Raw genomic sequence first — 14,538 nt, 5'->3', positions numbered from 1 at the left:
CTCTGCAGTGCCGGTGGATGCGCCTGGACTAAGCCCGTCGAAAATGCTAACTTTTGAGACGCTGCAAGTCGCTTCGGATTCCGTGTCGTCGAAAGCGGCCGAGCCGGCTGAGCTAAGCCTAACGTCGACTTCGGCGTTTCCGCACGCCGCTTCGGTGCCGACGGACGCGGCTGAACCGAGCTCGCGTGCTCAACGCTTCGACACGGTGTTTTGCGCGGAGTGCGCGGGGCGTGAAAAATACGCAGACAACATTAAAACTTCATTGGCGAAGAAGTCCGCGACTTCCCGCAAGTTCGAGCTAATGAACGTCGGCGCAGCTAGTGAAGACGACTTTCTGAGCTTTTTTTTTTTTTGTCAAGTGCCAATGCAATACAGAGGTTTTCACAATCTTTACATGAACAGATTTCTGTGAGTTTGGTGTTATTGTGTTCAGTAATGACTGGGCTGCATGCTAAAGCATTAAATTTTTCCATGTGATAGGTAAACAAAAGTGGCAGAGTAAGCAAAACTTTGAATGCAATTTTCTCAGCTTTGCTTTTTCGATCAAATGCCTTTGCCTTACAGAACTTTTCATAGTGTTTGCATCAATTGATTTTATTGAATTAGGTATCATTTTTTTCAGTAAAACCTCAGCTACATCCTAAAGCTTTCCATTTTTCATTAAACCCAATAGGCTAGCAATTAGGTCAGATGTAAGCTAATTACTCCTGCATTGTTTTTTTCTTCCTACTTTGTTATTCATTCACGACCTCTATGATCACTTTTTAAAAATTTCTTTAGCTTTAGGATGTGCAGTGGGCCCTTGGAAATGAAAGCTATTCTTTGAAACTAGTTTTTTTAATTAAGAAATTATCATAATGGCCCGTAAGAAAAGACCTATGTGGGATCAATTATTTTGCAATGTCTTCATTTCTAGAAGAGATATATAAAATCTGAATATATATTTGGGATCAGCATTCAAAGATATATCTGCATGCCAATTTTCAGGAAGATATGTTAAGAAATAAAAAAAAAGTTTTCAAGGCCCTCATCCCCCCTTAAAACATCTCACCTTCGCGGCTTTCCCGATCACAAGTAACCGACATCGTTCCGTGCCAGTCATGTTTGCCGCGATCAGCACCGACACTCTCTCCTTGCTGTGTTTGCCCCCAGCACAGTCGTCGTCCTTGAATGTCAGGGTCTTCTCTGGTAGAAGCCGATAGAAGAGTGCAGTCTCATCTGCATTGAAGATGTCTTCCGGTCTGTATTCGGCGAGATATTCATGCAGCTTTCCGTCCTTCCATGTGGCGAATGTTTCCTGGTTAACGGACGCCTTTTCACCACACACGCTCTTGAAAACCAGGTCATGGCGATCTTTAAAGCGCGTCAGCCATCCAACTGACGAAACGAAGTCATCGATCCCCAACATTGCTGCAAGCATTCGGGCTTTCATCGCAACGATGTCTCCGCTGAGAGGAAGTCTGTTGCTCCTGGCCTCCCTAATCCAAACCAGCAGAGCCTTCTCCAACTCTGGGTAAGCGCCGGTGCGCATTCACTTCCATAAGTCTTGAACTTGTCGTTCTCAAATGCATCCATTATTGTGTGCTTGTTCTTGATGTAGTTTAAGAGCGTGTTCGGCTTGATCTCGTACTTCCACGCTATGTCTTGTTTGGCGGCACCTCCCTTCTCAACTTCCTTCAAAACCTCGGCTTTCGTTGCCAGGTCGAGCGTGCGATAAGAGCCACGGTTTGCCATGGCTATAAACTGCGCGACTATGTACAGTCAATTCCGAATCACCAGTGGAACAACCTAGCCAACGAGCTACCCGCACAAAGGCGCTCGACCAACACACGCCTCGACATACGCTGAGCACGCTGCAAGACTAATCTCGCACAATCTCGCCACTGCCAGTATGCAGCGCTGCGTGCACCTATGGCACCCGCGCGGCCTCCGCAATCAGTTCCGGCCACGCGCGGCAGTCGCTTCGCCTCCCGCCGGAGTTGATCGCAGAGGCCACAGCAGCCGTAGCAATGAATAATCGCGCCGCTCCAAGAAGGATGGCGTTGCGGGCGGCTGCGGTGGCGATGACACCAACACGGAACTGTTGCAACACTTGAAAAATTGCCCATTCTACCAAAGAATGACGGTCACCTCGAGGATGCCGGCTGAAAATTAACTTCCAATTAAACAATATTACTGGATGAGGAATTCGAATTATCGAGCAATTTCTTCTATAGGATTACATGCAAAACTGACGGGACCAGCACTTCACTTCTAATTAACCGAAAATTCCAATTAAGCAGCTTCGAATTATCGGGAGTCGACTGTAATAAGTATCGTGGAAAAATTTTAATCGGATATGCCTTCTACGATCCTTCAGCTCTTGCCATTTAAGTTTAAGTTTGCTTTCTATCATGCTAAGCTGCCGGCTATAGTTACCAGGAACGAATCTAACAGCCATATTCTGGATTTTTTCTAATTTATTTATAAGTCAGATGTGTGTGGGTCCCAACAAACACATCCATATTCAAGTATTGAACTTACATGATTGAAATACAACTGCGTCTTTAAGTTACTCGGTAAATGACTAAAGTTGGGCCACAAGAATCCCAAAACTGATGCCTTATTTCCAATATAGTTAACATGCTTGTTCCATCATAAATCCGAAGTAAAAAAAAACACCTAGATATTTAAATTTCTTGCTTATATTTAGAGTTGAATCATGATTAGCTCGTTTTCTTGTGAGGGTGAGTGAACAGTTGTATTTATATTTAATGACACAACCCAATGCAAACACCAGTCTGCTATAGTATTTAGGTCAACTTGCAGGATTTGTGAATCGGAAATGGCATCTACAACTCCATAAGCAACACAATCATCGGCAAGCATCCTGAATGAAGGCTGTATAACAGTTGAAATATCATTATTACACAACAAAAACAATAGTGGCCCGAACACTAAGCCTTGGGGAACTCCCGACGTAACTGATGCATATTGCGAAGATATACCGTTCAGAACCACATCCTGTTTCCGCAATGACAAATATTCGTCATGCCACGCTATTATTTTACTATCTAAGTTATAAGCTTTTAATTTGGAGAGTAGGAGACAGTGTGCAACTACATCAAACGCTTTACTGAAATCTACGAAAACGCAGTCCACAACTTGTTGCTTACCAAATGCCAAGGCTAAATCGTGAATAAACTATACCAACTGTGTATTGCAAGATAAACCACGCCTGAAACCATGTTGGCTGGGGCTTAGAAGATTACCGTAAAAACCGGAATATAGGCCGAACTTTTTTTCAAATAACCATCGCGAAAAGTTGACCGACTTATATACCGGACATTGGCGGAAAAACTACGGAAGTCTTGCAACAATGGGCGAATGAAGTAAACAGCCGCCATCGCCATCAGCAACAGCGCGGCGTGGCGACATTGTGGCACCGGCACTTTGCGTTTCCACTGTCGCAAAGTTATATTAATAAAAGGCTGCATTTTCATTTTGTTTCAAAATGAGTGGAAGCCGATGTCAATTCACCGTCGCCTTCAAGAAAAAGGTGATTGAGTATGCGGAAGCCCACGGCAACCTGGCGGCACAGCGCGAACTTGGAGTATCCGAAAAGAGCATTCGGCAGTGGCGGAGGCAAAAGCAACGTATTACAACTTGCAGCAACCAAAAGAAAACGTCATTTCGTGGCCGGATCGCAGCGGACTGCAGAACTGTAAGGCAAGGTTGCGGAGTCCGTCCGAGAGCTGCGTGTAAGATCGCTGCCTGTTGTCGAATGCATTCGTTTGAAAGCGGTAGAGATCGCACACGCCTATGGACTAGGCAGCGAGAAGCATTCGTTATCTGACTCTGATCAAAGGTGTTGCTCTGATTCGGAGTAGCGCTTGCAGACTTCGTGCCCTTCTGTGTACTGTACACCCGACGAATTTTTAACAGTATCGAGAGACCGTCGATCCGCGTGTTTGTCAGCACCTTATCACGGCACGGAGCAGCGAAATAGCGAATGCGCGTATCTCGTTTGTTTCGCTGCTCAGCACCGTTAATACGGTGTTGACAAGCAAGCGGGTCGATGGTTGCGCGATACCGCTAAAAACTTGGCCAGGTGCACATGCGAGCAGCATTTAAATAAATACTGTCACCATTGTGCAACCCGCTGAGTCGCATTTGTTTCTAGGTAAGGGTGTCATGTCTTTCGGTACTTTTGCCACTGAAAAAGATTTTTTTCATTTTTAGAATTTGTTAGTTGGGGGATCGACCTATATTCCGGTCCGACCTATAGTCCGGTTTTTACGGTATGTTTAGTTAAATGGGCCATAACCCAACTGTATATTACATGCTCCATAATTTTGCATTTTATACTAGTTAAGGAAACGGGCCTGTAGTTCTGAACGGAGTTACGCACCCCACTCTTCTGTATGGGCACGATTTGTGATATTTTCCAATCATCAGGCATGTCGATTTCATTGTGGGACTTCTGAAAGAACCAGGCGAAATAAAAGCATGATGCATCCACACAATTCTGTATGATAGCGGCAGGAATGTCATCAGGGCCGCATGCCTTAGCCTGGTTCACATCTTTTAATGATTTTTTCGCCATAGAATAATCACCATAGGATCCGCAACGACAGCCAAAAAGTTCTGATGGAAGAGGGCGTGTCTCGTTATACCTTTACATTTGTTAGCCGGAGAAAAACAGCTGCAGGAATAACGTAAAGATGCCCATATTCAGTGGAACCCGGTTCATACGTTTTTCACCGGATCGGGGGAAAAAACTTAACAGCCGGGAAAAAGCAAAAGTGAGGAAAGCTCCGAAAATGAATGAAAAAAGTGCAGCTTCAACTATAGACAATTTATTTCCACAGAGTGCGCTTAGGACTTAAAAAATTCCAGAATAGTGGCTTGCCGTTTCTTTCACTCGCTAGAAATCGCCACACGTTTCTCAATAGCCTAGAAGGCCGCATTGCTGTCAGCGTCGCTGTGAGGTGCGACGTACCTGCAGAGGAGGCCCAGAGCCGTGACGGCTTCTCCAAAGCTAGCATTTGGCAACTCCCCGGCATCATGCGGCTCGTGCTCCTTGTCGTACCACACCACGGCAATGGCAACAGACGAAGGAATATCCGCGGGAAATTTCGCCCTCTTTAGCGTAAGCATGCTAACGTGCTAACGATTGTTTAGTATTGCTGCGGAGCATGCGCGTCCGAGCAGCCCGGTTGCGCGCGGCGCGGCGTGGGAGAAATGTAAACAAGAGAGGAGAGCTGGCCCGATAGGTGGAGCAACGCCAACTTCCGGTTTCACTTTAGCTTCACAGTGAGTGACGTCAGGGCCTCTCCCGAGTTTCCTTCCTCCGTGAGTCGACCCGTCCAACCATGCGGTGACCTTAATCACAGTGATGATAGTGAGAGCATTTTTCACAAATGTCCACTTAGTGGCGGCCTCTCGAACTGGCGTGCGGCTTCTTGCAGCCAGTTCCATAGCCAAGCCCGGCCAAGCCCAGCCAAAACTCGTCAAATGCCAAAATGGCGGTTGGAGAGCGTTGCCTACTTTAGCCCAGGCGGGTTCGCGGTGCTAAGTTGCAACGTATCATGCGGGAACGTTTTCACAGCTGCTACGTAACAGCGGGGTTCCTTATATATTGGATCCTATGGAAGCTATGCCGGGACCGGATGAAAACGACGTAGCAGCCGGGAAAACGCAGTAGTGAGGAACGTAACAGCAGGGTTCTACTGTAGTGGAAATAAATGGAGGTCGCTTTGCTTGCTCACCTTTCCCTTGAAGAGGTGCTTGTTGTGGTACATGGAGTTGCGGTAGGTGGCCGTGCGCACCTCATCCTTGAGCATCTCCTCGTGGATGCCAAAGTGGGCGTACGAGTCAAAGTAGTAGTCCTTGGAGGTCATTTCCTCAGGCAGGAAGGTGGTGAGGCCGGTCATCTCCTTCTGGCACCGCCAGCAGTAGATGGCCCCCGAAGGGCCCGCCTCCTCTCCACCCCCACCAGGTGGCACTGGGGCCGCATCATTCACGTGGTTCTGCTCAGCCTTGTGGGGTGTCACCTGCACAACAAAACAAAATGCACCCCTGCATGCAGAGGACTACGAGGAGAAGACACCTGGGAGCAGCAAACAGGTGCGGCTGACATTGCTGGTGGTACCAACGGAATACAGTCCAGACTGATAAATGTAAATCTCCGAAACCTGCACTCAAAACAGAACAGGCTGCTGCTCTTGAGTATAATGCACATTACAGTAACAATGTCCTGCAAGCAGTAATACGGCAAAAAGTATAGACAGCAGAGCAAGTTGGTATGGTCTCATTCTTGAAAACCGAGCACTTTAACAAGTGCAAGACGACTTACAAGTATGAGTGCAATCATCTTACGCTCGCCCAGTCTCTAACAGCACAGTTTTCAAGAGAGTAATGCAGTAATTACTCTGAAGTACTTGTCTTCCCTTTTTCCTGGTCTCTGCTGTTTTTCAGAACGTTGACTTTGTATAACTTCATTCTCAACCCTTCAGACTTTTTCAGTGTCTTTTTTTTTCTACTTTTCATGCAGGCTCAAACGACGTCCCAGTCACTGCTACACAGCAGCTAAGATACATTAGTGTAACACGAGCCAGTGACACGTCCTACCGCAACTGCTACATGTACCTGGGACAAAGCAATGAAAAAAGAAAAAGGCACAGCTTGCCTACTCAGAAAACAGGCACACCAGTGATTCAAATCAGCGTCAGCTAATGCTCAAAATGAGTGCAAAATGCAAGCAGCAACAGTGAAAGCCAGGACACGCACCATGCTTGGGCAGCATCCCTGGCAGCACATCGTGACAGAAGCCGCCAGGGGCTTATGTGAAGGAGCATATTTCAAACAAGAAAGATGTGCCCGTATCAGTACCCATTAGGGGTGTGCTAATGTGCTAATGCTTTTGAAAAATAAATTGAATAGCCACTATTTGCAAATATGAATATTTTTCTGACAGTTTCGAATACTTCACACTGTCAGCTGTGCACAATAAAAAAATAAACAAGCAATAACGAAGTGAATTTCACATTTGCCGCAGTGGGCATAAAGAACAAGATGTTACTTAAAGCAAGCGGCATCATCCAAAAAGCAAGACTTTTAAAGGAAAACTTTTTTTTTTTCAGCACAAGAAGGCAGACACACTTTTGAGCACTTAAGTGCTGTTAAGCACTTAACTGCAGTAAAATGCCATCTTGTTCAAGATTCAGTAACCACAATACCTTGTCAAATAAAAATGCAGGTCATAGCACTGCTTTAATGAATATGACTATGCTTGTTGGTAAATTGTAAATGTGAGAGATTGATTGCAATGGCTTTGGTGGGTCTTCCACAATGTTGGTAGGCAAATTTCTCAGCTGCTACTATGTGCACATTTTGACAGATCATCTACGACTTCCCTCACATCCTGCATTTTATGCTGTGAAAAAGTGTGCATGACTTCATCTTGAGATGACCACTGCTACGATGTCTTCTGCACTTTGCTACTCTCACACTCCCTAACTTGGTTTTCCACGTCTCCTGCATCATACTTTGTTGTCATATTTATTGACACTGCATGATAAGCCCTCAGCTCTTTGCTGATGCCCTGTTGCACTGAGATCTCTTTCCCATCCCCCCTTTTGCTTCAATGAAAAACCAAACAAAATAGAGGAAAGGATCAAGCTGGACAACTAAATGCCAGCAGATTTAAAAGGCACTTCTATAGTGACAGGTAAAAAACGGTCACGCACAAAATGTTGCGGTGAAGCACCAGTGATGCAAGATTACACTCTCTGTTCCAGTAAACCTCAATGTGTAATAGCAGGTAGCAGTTGACACTTTCTCTTGAAGACTGCATGCCTTTGTACTGTGGACTAAGGGCTGTTAGTCTCGGAGAGTGACACAGGCAGACAAACATGGAGCACCACCTTTACTCGGCCATGTCAAGGTATACCAACTGCTGTCAGCGCAGCTGCCCGGTACGCCATACACAGCACACACCGCACAGCACATGGCATCATCTGCACTATGTGCATTAATCAGGGTGTCTACCAAGTTGACATTTCCAAATTTCCCGTGTTTTCCAGGTTTTCCCCGAGTGCCTTTGCAAAATTCACTGAATGACGCAGAACTATGTTTTATGTCAAGACAGGCGAAACCATGTCGCCCGATGCTGTTACTCTCTAGTAAACATGTGATAAAAATGAAAAAAAAAAGTTGATCCAGTTTAACGCTAAGTAGTAGTAGTGTTTATAATATTCAAAAAGAGAATAGAAGGGAGGGGTTAGTAAAATGCACAAGAAATAAAATGTCTTAAAAAAAATTGCAAATCGAGGCGGACATTCTCAAATACAAATAAAAAGAAGATGCATAAAGCAAATATTTTCGAATATGAGCTATTTCTATCAACTGATAGCAAGCTCAGTGGTATGAGGCCTGAACTTCGTCACAATTGAGATTCTCTCTCAACAGCTTGTAAGTCAACCTCAACTGTCCTGACATACTCTCAGCCCGTGCACGATGCCTTGTTGTTGCCTTTCGCTGCTTTAAAGATTTCATTTTGGTTTGGATAAGGGACACCTGCATTTCGGCATCAGCCAACACTGTTTTTTGAGCACAAACTCCTTCAAATTGTGGCTGCACGCTTCCTTTCCCGTTCATTCCTTAATGCATAGGTCCTTTCCGTTCTCGTCCTCCTTCCACCGCTTGTTTCCCCACGGACCATTTGAGGCATCTTTTTGGTCAGTTGTACAGTCGACGTCCAATTTTTTTAATTCCCTAGGGGCCGAGAAAATGTCAGAGAAATCGGCCAGTTGGAAAAGAATGCATGTCTTTACTGCCCTTAAATGGGACACTAAAGCGAAACAATAAATCAGTTTAGACTAATGAAGCATTGTTTGAAAACCCTGCAGGCAGTCATTTAAAAAAAATAGTTTGATTATTAGATGAGAAAATGCAGGTCCACTATCAGTATTTGAATTTCGCACCGAAACCCCAGCGCCGGTACTTCAGCGCGACTTCAGGGACTCCAAAGTATGTTTTCACATTTGGGCCCCGTTGGCTGAATAAAGGTTCCCGAAACTTGGCATGTTTAATATTTGGTTCCTTTAGAACACAATGTAGTCAATCTGGACCGCTACATATAATTAGTAGGCCCTAGAAGATGCCATCAAAGTCCAAGACGTCACAGCCCCCAGGTCCGGGAACTTAAGTAGGGGTCGCCACGCGTATTTTGTTCTTGCGCTTTTTCTGGCTTACTAAACGTCTTATCCTTGCAAGAGTGGTGTTTTTGGTGTTGTAGAACGGTAATTTACTGATGCAGAAGAAAACATTTTTCTCTTTAGTGTCCCTTTAAGGACTCAAACTGCCGCAGGCACATTTGAAAAAGCTCTGAAGGCCTGTGGGTGCACGTATTAATCATATCGGTGCTCGTACTGTGACAGGAGATACGGGGTGCACATGTGTATAATTAAGGAATACATACTGTGTCCCGTGGAAATACACGCTTGTTATGCTTCGCCACAATACTTTTTGCATATGCTTCAGAAAGTAAATTTCTGTACAGAGGCAAAGCTGACTTTCGGGAACCGGCATTATGCAACGCACCATTTTGTCCAAGCTTCCAAGCCAATCGTAAGGACCACAAATATGGAGTCGGTGCCATTGCTGACAGCGGCGAATTCTTTCAATAAAAAACATTGCACCCAACAGCAAGAAGCTTAATGGCAAACGTCAAAGCAGCTAGGCATAGCGTTGTCGCAGTGGTGGTTATGGCTGCCAGCGGATCTGCGTGCAAGAGTGCCGGTTCAAGGTGGCGATGTAATCAAAACGGCAGCGGTGGTGGCTTTGATTAATGCCGTTTCGGACCAGCGGTCCCGGCAAAAAACTCGGGAAAATCGGACGGCGTGGGTTCTTGCGTCCGAAATTTCAGACATGGTGGTATCACAAAGCCGTCCGAAAAGTCGGTCGTTCACTGTACACTGGCAACTCCTCCAGCCAACGACAGGGCGTCAAAGATGATTCGATACGATTCCTGTATGTTACTCAAGCCAGCATTACCGCGGCTTTCGTTCCCTTTCAATAAATTTACAGCTAATTTTCCCTGATAGAAGCACAAATTCCCTGAGTTTTTCCAGACTACTCAATATCCCTGAGAATTCCCGGTTTTTCCAGTTGGTAGACACCCTGATGAATAACCTTGCAGATATCTTGCCAATGTTTCATTCATTTACATTCAGGTGTTACAGAAAGACATGGGTAAACAATGTAAAATAGCCAATCAAAATTTAACATATAGTTTTTCAGGGGTTATAGAATAAGTGACAGTACGACCATATGAAAATCAAATATAAAATAAGCAACTCATGCCAACAGCTACTCAGCAAAAGTAGTTTTCTTCTTCAGGCTGCTTATACATTTTAATGTAAACACAAATTTGCTAGAACACACTCACTTCAATGCAGTATTTGCTTCACCCCTATTTAAAATAATGGCCATAAGGTAAACTGGGCAGAGCAGGTTGCTGCTACAACACGCAAGTCTTGAAATGCACTATATAAGGGCATACCAGAAAGGACATCGAAGGGCCAAAGATTCGCTACTAAAGGTGCCCGAGGCAAAGATCGCTCAACAATAGGGAGAGAGTGCCATTGGATCTGTGCCTAACAATTGTTGCTTACACTGGCTGCTTCTTTATGGCATCTAATAGCACTGCCGACATTTTCAACTCTTACTTTGCTATAGTTTTTCTGGCCATGACTAATAGTTTCCTTTAGACATGAAAAGTAGAACAATTAGAATGTAGAATGCCTCATATAGCATCGAGTTAAAATTTATGCATAACAGTGTCAAGGCATCTATTACCCTGGCGCTTACGAATTCCCAGATTTCTCCCGCTTTTAGCCAACTTGTTCTTATGAAAATTCCCTGACAGTCTACAACACTAGACGTTGAGGTGCAAGGGGAGAAAACACAGCTTATAGCTCACCAAGTGGTTACCATCTCAGCCCATAATTTTTAACATTATTACCAGTAATATACACTTCAGAAGAATGGCCTGCTTGGAGAGTTAGTGTTCCATTCTTGAGGCGAGCAGCTCGAAAAAACACTTATTACGAAGCCAAGGAAGATTAACTGTTTTTTTTTTTTTAATGCGAGGATAAATGCCTCAGGGCATACAAGGGTATGGGATGGGGGTGAACAAGGATGATTAAATGAATGAAAATAGATTTGCTGACCTAATGAAGTCCAAGAGGGATCGATAATGCGGTCCCTGCGTCCAAGCAGTGTAATGGCTTAGATTATGCGGCGAGAGTCCCGCTGCTGCGAGGTGCCGGAGCCTCGTCGGTTTCAGAGCAGGGCAAACCCACAGCAGGTGGTGGATGTCGGCTAAGATTAACTGTTGGTAGTCAGCACTGTCTTTGTCTTCCTCGCCTTCGTAATAAGTTATTTTTCGTTCTACTCGCCTCAAAAACTAGCAGCAAGTTGTAAATCAGGTGGGATGCACTACGAGATTTGAGTGAATCGTGTTCTCCAATATTCCAACCTCCTACTCACAAAGCCAGCAAGGCACCATAATTTGCAGATTGAGCAGGTTCAGTTAAAAATCTTGCTTCCTTCTGGCATACCACTAGCTTTATACTATAACCACTGTAGGTACCAATTTCCTCAATTCACAGCAACTGGAGTGAAAATTCCATTTTCCCCCTGAATTTTCCAGAATTGATCAATTTCCTGAAATTTCCATGTTTTCCCTGACGATAGACAACACCGCAAGAATGAGTGATGCATAGCATTATTGCCACCAGTGTGCTGCCCGAGAGTGGTGGTAGGGGCTCACCTGGGGGCCGTTCACAGAGCCGGAGCCTAATCGCATCTCCTAGAAAGAGGAAGCAAGGGCTTAAGTGAGCGCACTGGCCGTGCTCCTCAGTCATCGTTCCTTTTGGCCCTCAGTGCTAGAACCACAACAAAGTGCTATCCCGCAAACCAAGCTGTCGAACCACTCCGCCTAGGCATAATAGCAAGCTAGGCCAATCACTGCTCCTTACGACAGCCAAAAGGAACCATAACTGCATGCTAACAAAGAAACCCTCCGGTACCAATTACTTGCCACATGAATATCCTTTTGCAGATCTGGGCCAGCTCGTTGGACCTCACTTTGAACATGCTTTTGATACAAGGTAAGACACTGAAGTGAAGCATACAGTACAAATGACTACCAGCTATTCTGCAACATGCAGCTTCAGTGACTGCAGAAAGAATCACAAAAATGAAAAAAATGCCTGTTTCAGTGCACCAACCTGCACATTGAAGAAAGGCAGCTCAATGTTCACTTCATTAAGCACGAGCAGCACCCCAACGAGGCTCCCCGAATCAACATTATTGGAAACAGCCTCGGTGGTCGCCAAACTGTCACAAGTGTAACAAAGATACTTGCTGCATGCACTAGCAACAGTTCCCATGTTCAACAGGCACTTTTTAACGGATATCGAGTCATGGCCTTGGAAATTCCCAAGCGCATCACTGCTACACACAGTACACTCAATTTTTATCACTTGATACCAAGTGCTTCAGGTGGCACCATCACAAATGATGATTGTGCACCAACTAAAGTGATTAGCACTAACAATACCCTAAAAGCATATTTTCACTGGGTTTCTGTGTGTCACACTGAAATCTCTAGCTACTATGTTTTATATGCCATTCGGTAGCATCTGGTGCATCTTGCACACATTGTTGTCCGTACAATATGCACAAACAGAGAATGAAGAAAGGAGCACGCTGTCAACAGTGTCACTTCTGGGAGTCACAATCCTTGCTTTCCCAACAAGCTTCAGAGTTCATGATTGACATCGTCATCAATCAACCAATTAATAGCCTGCAAGCAGCAATACCACTTGTTTTTCGCACAAGTATAATGTGTTATATCTCCCAACGCTTTCTTTACTTCTTCCGGCGTTACCTGTGGGATTTCGAATTCCTCCAGACTATTTTCTCTTCCATTATCGTCGTGGGTGGCACTGGTACTGTATAAATCTCTATAGAACTCCTCAGCCACTTGTACTATCTCATCCATATTACTAATGATATTGCCGGCTTTGTCTCTTAACGCATACATCTGATTCTTGCCAATTCCTAGTTTCTTCTTCACTGTTTTTAGGCTTCCTCCGTTCCTGAGAGCATGTTCAAGGCAGCGGGAAGGCAGCTGGGGAGGATCAGGTAACAGCAGATTTGTTGAAGGATGGTGGGCAGATTGTTCTAGAGAAACTGGCCACCCTGTATACGCATGCCTCATAACATCGAGCGTACCGGAATCTTGGAAAAACGCTAGCATAATCCTAATCCATAAGTAAGGGGACGCCAAAGACTTGAAAAATTATAGACCGATCAGCTTACTGTCCGTTGCCTACAAATTATTTACTAAGGTAATCGCAAATAGAATCAGGAACACCTTAGACTTCTGTCAAGCAAAGGACCAGGCAGGATTCCGTAAAGGCTACTCAACAAGAGATCATATTCACACTAACAATCAGGTGAGAGAAATGTGCGGAATATAACCAACCCTTATATATAGCTTTCATTGATTACGAGAAAGCATTTGATTCTGTCGAAACCTCAGCAGTCATGGAGGCATTACGGAATCAGGGTGTAGACGAGCCATATGTAAAAATACTGAAAAATATCTATAGCGGCTCCACAGCCACCGTACTCCTCCATAAAGAAAGCAACAAAATCCCAATAAAGAAAGGTGTCAGGTAGGGAGATACGATCTCTCCAATGCTATTCACAGCGTGTTTACAGGAGGTATTCAGAGACCTGGATTGGGAAGAAATGGGGATAAAAGTTAATGGAGAATACCTTAGTAACTTGCGATTCACTGATAATATTGCCTTGCTTAGTAACTCAGAGGACCAACTGCAATGCATGCTCACTGACCTGGAGAGGCAAAGTGGAAGAGTGGGTCTAAAAATTAATCTACAGAAAACTAAAGTAATGTTTAACAGTCTCGGAAGACAACAGCAGTTTACAATAGGCAGCGAGGCACTGGAAGTAGTAAGGGAATACATCTACTTAGGGCAGGTAGTGACTGCAGATCCGGATCATGAGACAGAAATAATCAGAAGAATAAGAATGGGCTGGGGTGCATTTGGCAGGCATTCTCAGATCATGAACAGCAGGTTGCCATTATCCCTCAAGAGAAAAGTGTATAATAGCTGTGTCTTACCAGTACTCACCTACGGGGCAGAAACCTGGAGGCTTACGAAAAGGGTTCTACTCAAATTGAGGACGATGCAACGAGCTATGGAAAGAATGATAGGTGTAACGTTAAGGGATAAGAAAAGAGCAGATTGGGTGAGGGAACAAACGCGAGTTAATGACATCTTAGTTGAAATCAAGAAAAAGAAATGGGCATGGGCAGGACATGTAATGAGGAGGGAAGATAACCGATGGTCATTAAGGGTTACGGACTGGATTCCAAGGGAAGGGAAGCGTAGCAGGGGACGGCAGAAAGTTAGGTGGGCGGATGAGATTAAGAAGTTTGCAGGGACGGCATGGCCA

General features: G+C 44.8%; 1 protein-coding gene across 2 annotated transcripts in view; it reads right to left on the bottom strand.

Moving 5' to 3' along the window:
- Window positions 1-14,538, bottom strand: part of LOC135916711 (protein arginine N-methyltransferase 1-like) — a 199,118-nt gene that overhangs the window by 170,242 nt on the left and 14,338 nt on the right. The window contains exons 2-3 of one of the 2 annotated variants that reach the window (XM_065450152.2): window positions 11,819-11,857; window positions 5,751-6,035 (exon numbers count right to left, since the gene is read on the bottom strand). In XM_065450152.2, the coding sequence (XP_065306224.1) occupies window positions 5,751-6,035; window positions 11,819-11,857 (324 nt within the window). The remainder of the gene's footprint in view (window positions 1-5,750; window positions 6,036-11,818; window positions 11,858-14,538) is intronic. The other variant, XM_065450153.2, reaches the window with a different exon arrangement.

This window comes from Dermacentor albipictus, chromosome 3 (assembly GCF_038994185.2).
Source record: "Dermacentor albipictus isolate Rhodes 1998 colony chromosome 3, USDA_Dalb.pri_finalv2, whole genome shotgun sequence".
NCBI lineage: Eukaryota > Metazoa > Arthropoda > Arachnida > Ixodida > Ixodidae > Dermacentor > Dermacentor albipictus.
Note: the sequence above shows the minus strand (reverse complement) of the source record. Positions and strands in the feature narration are given on the sequence as shown.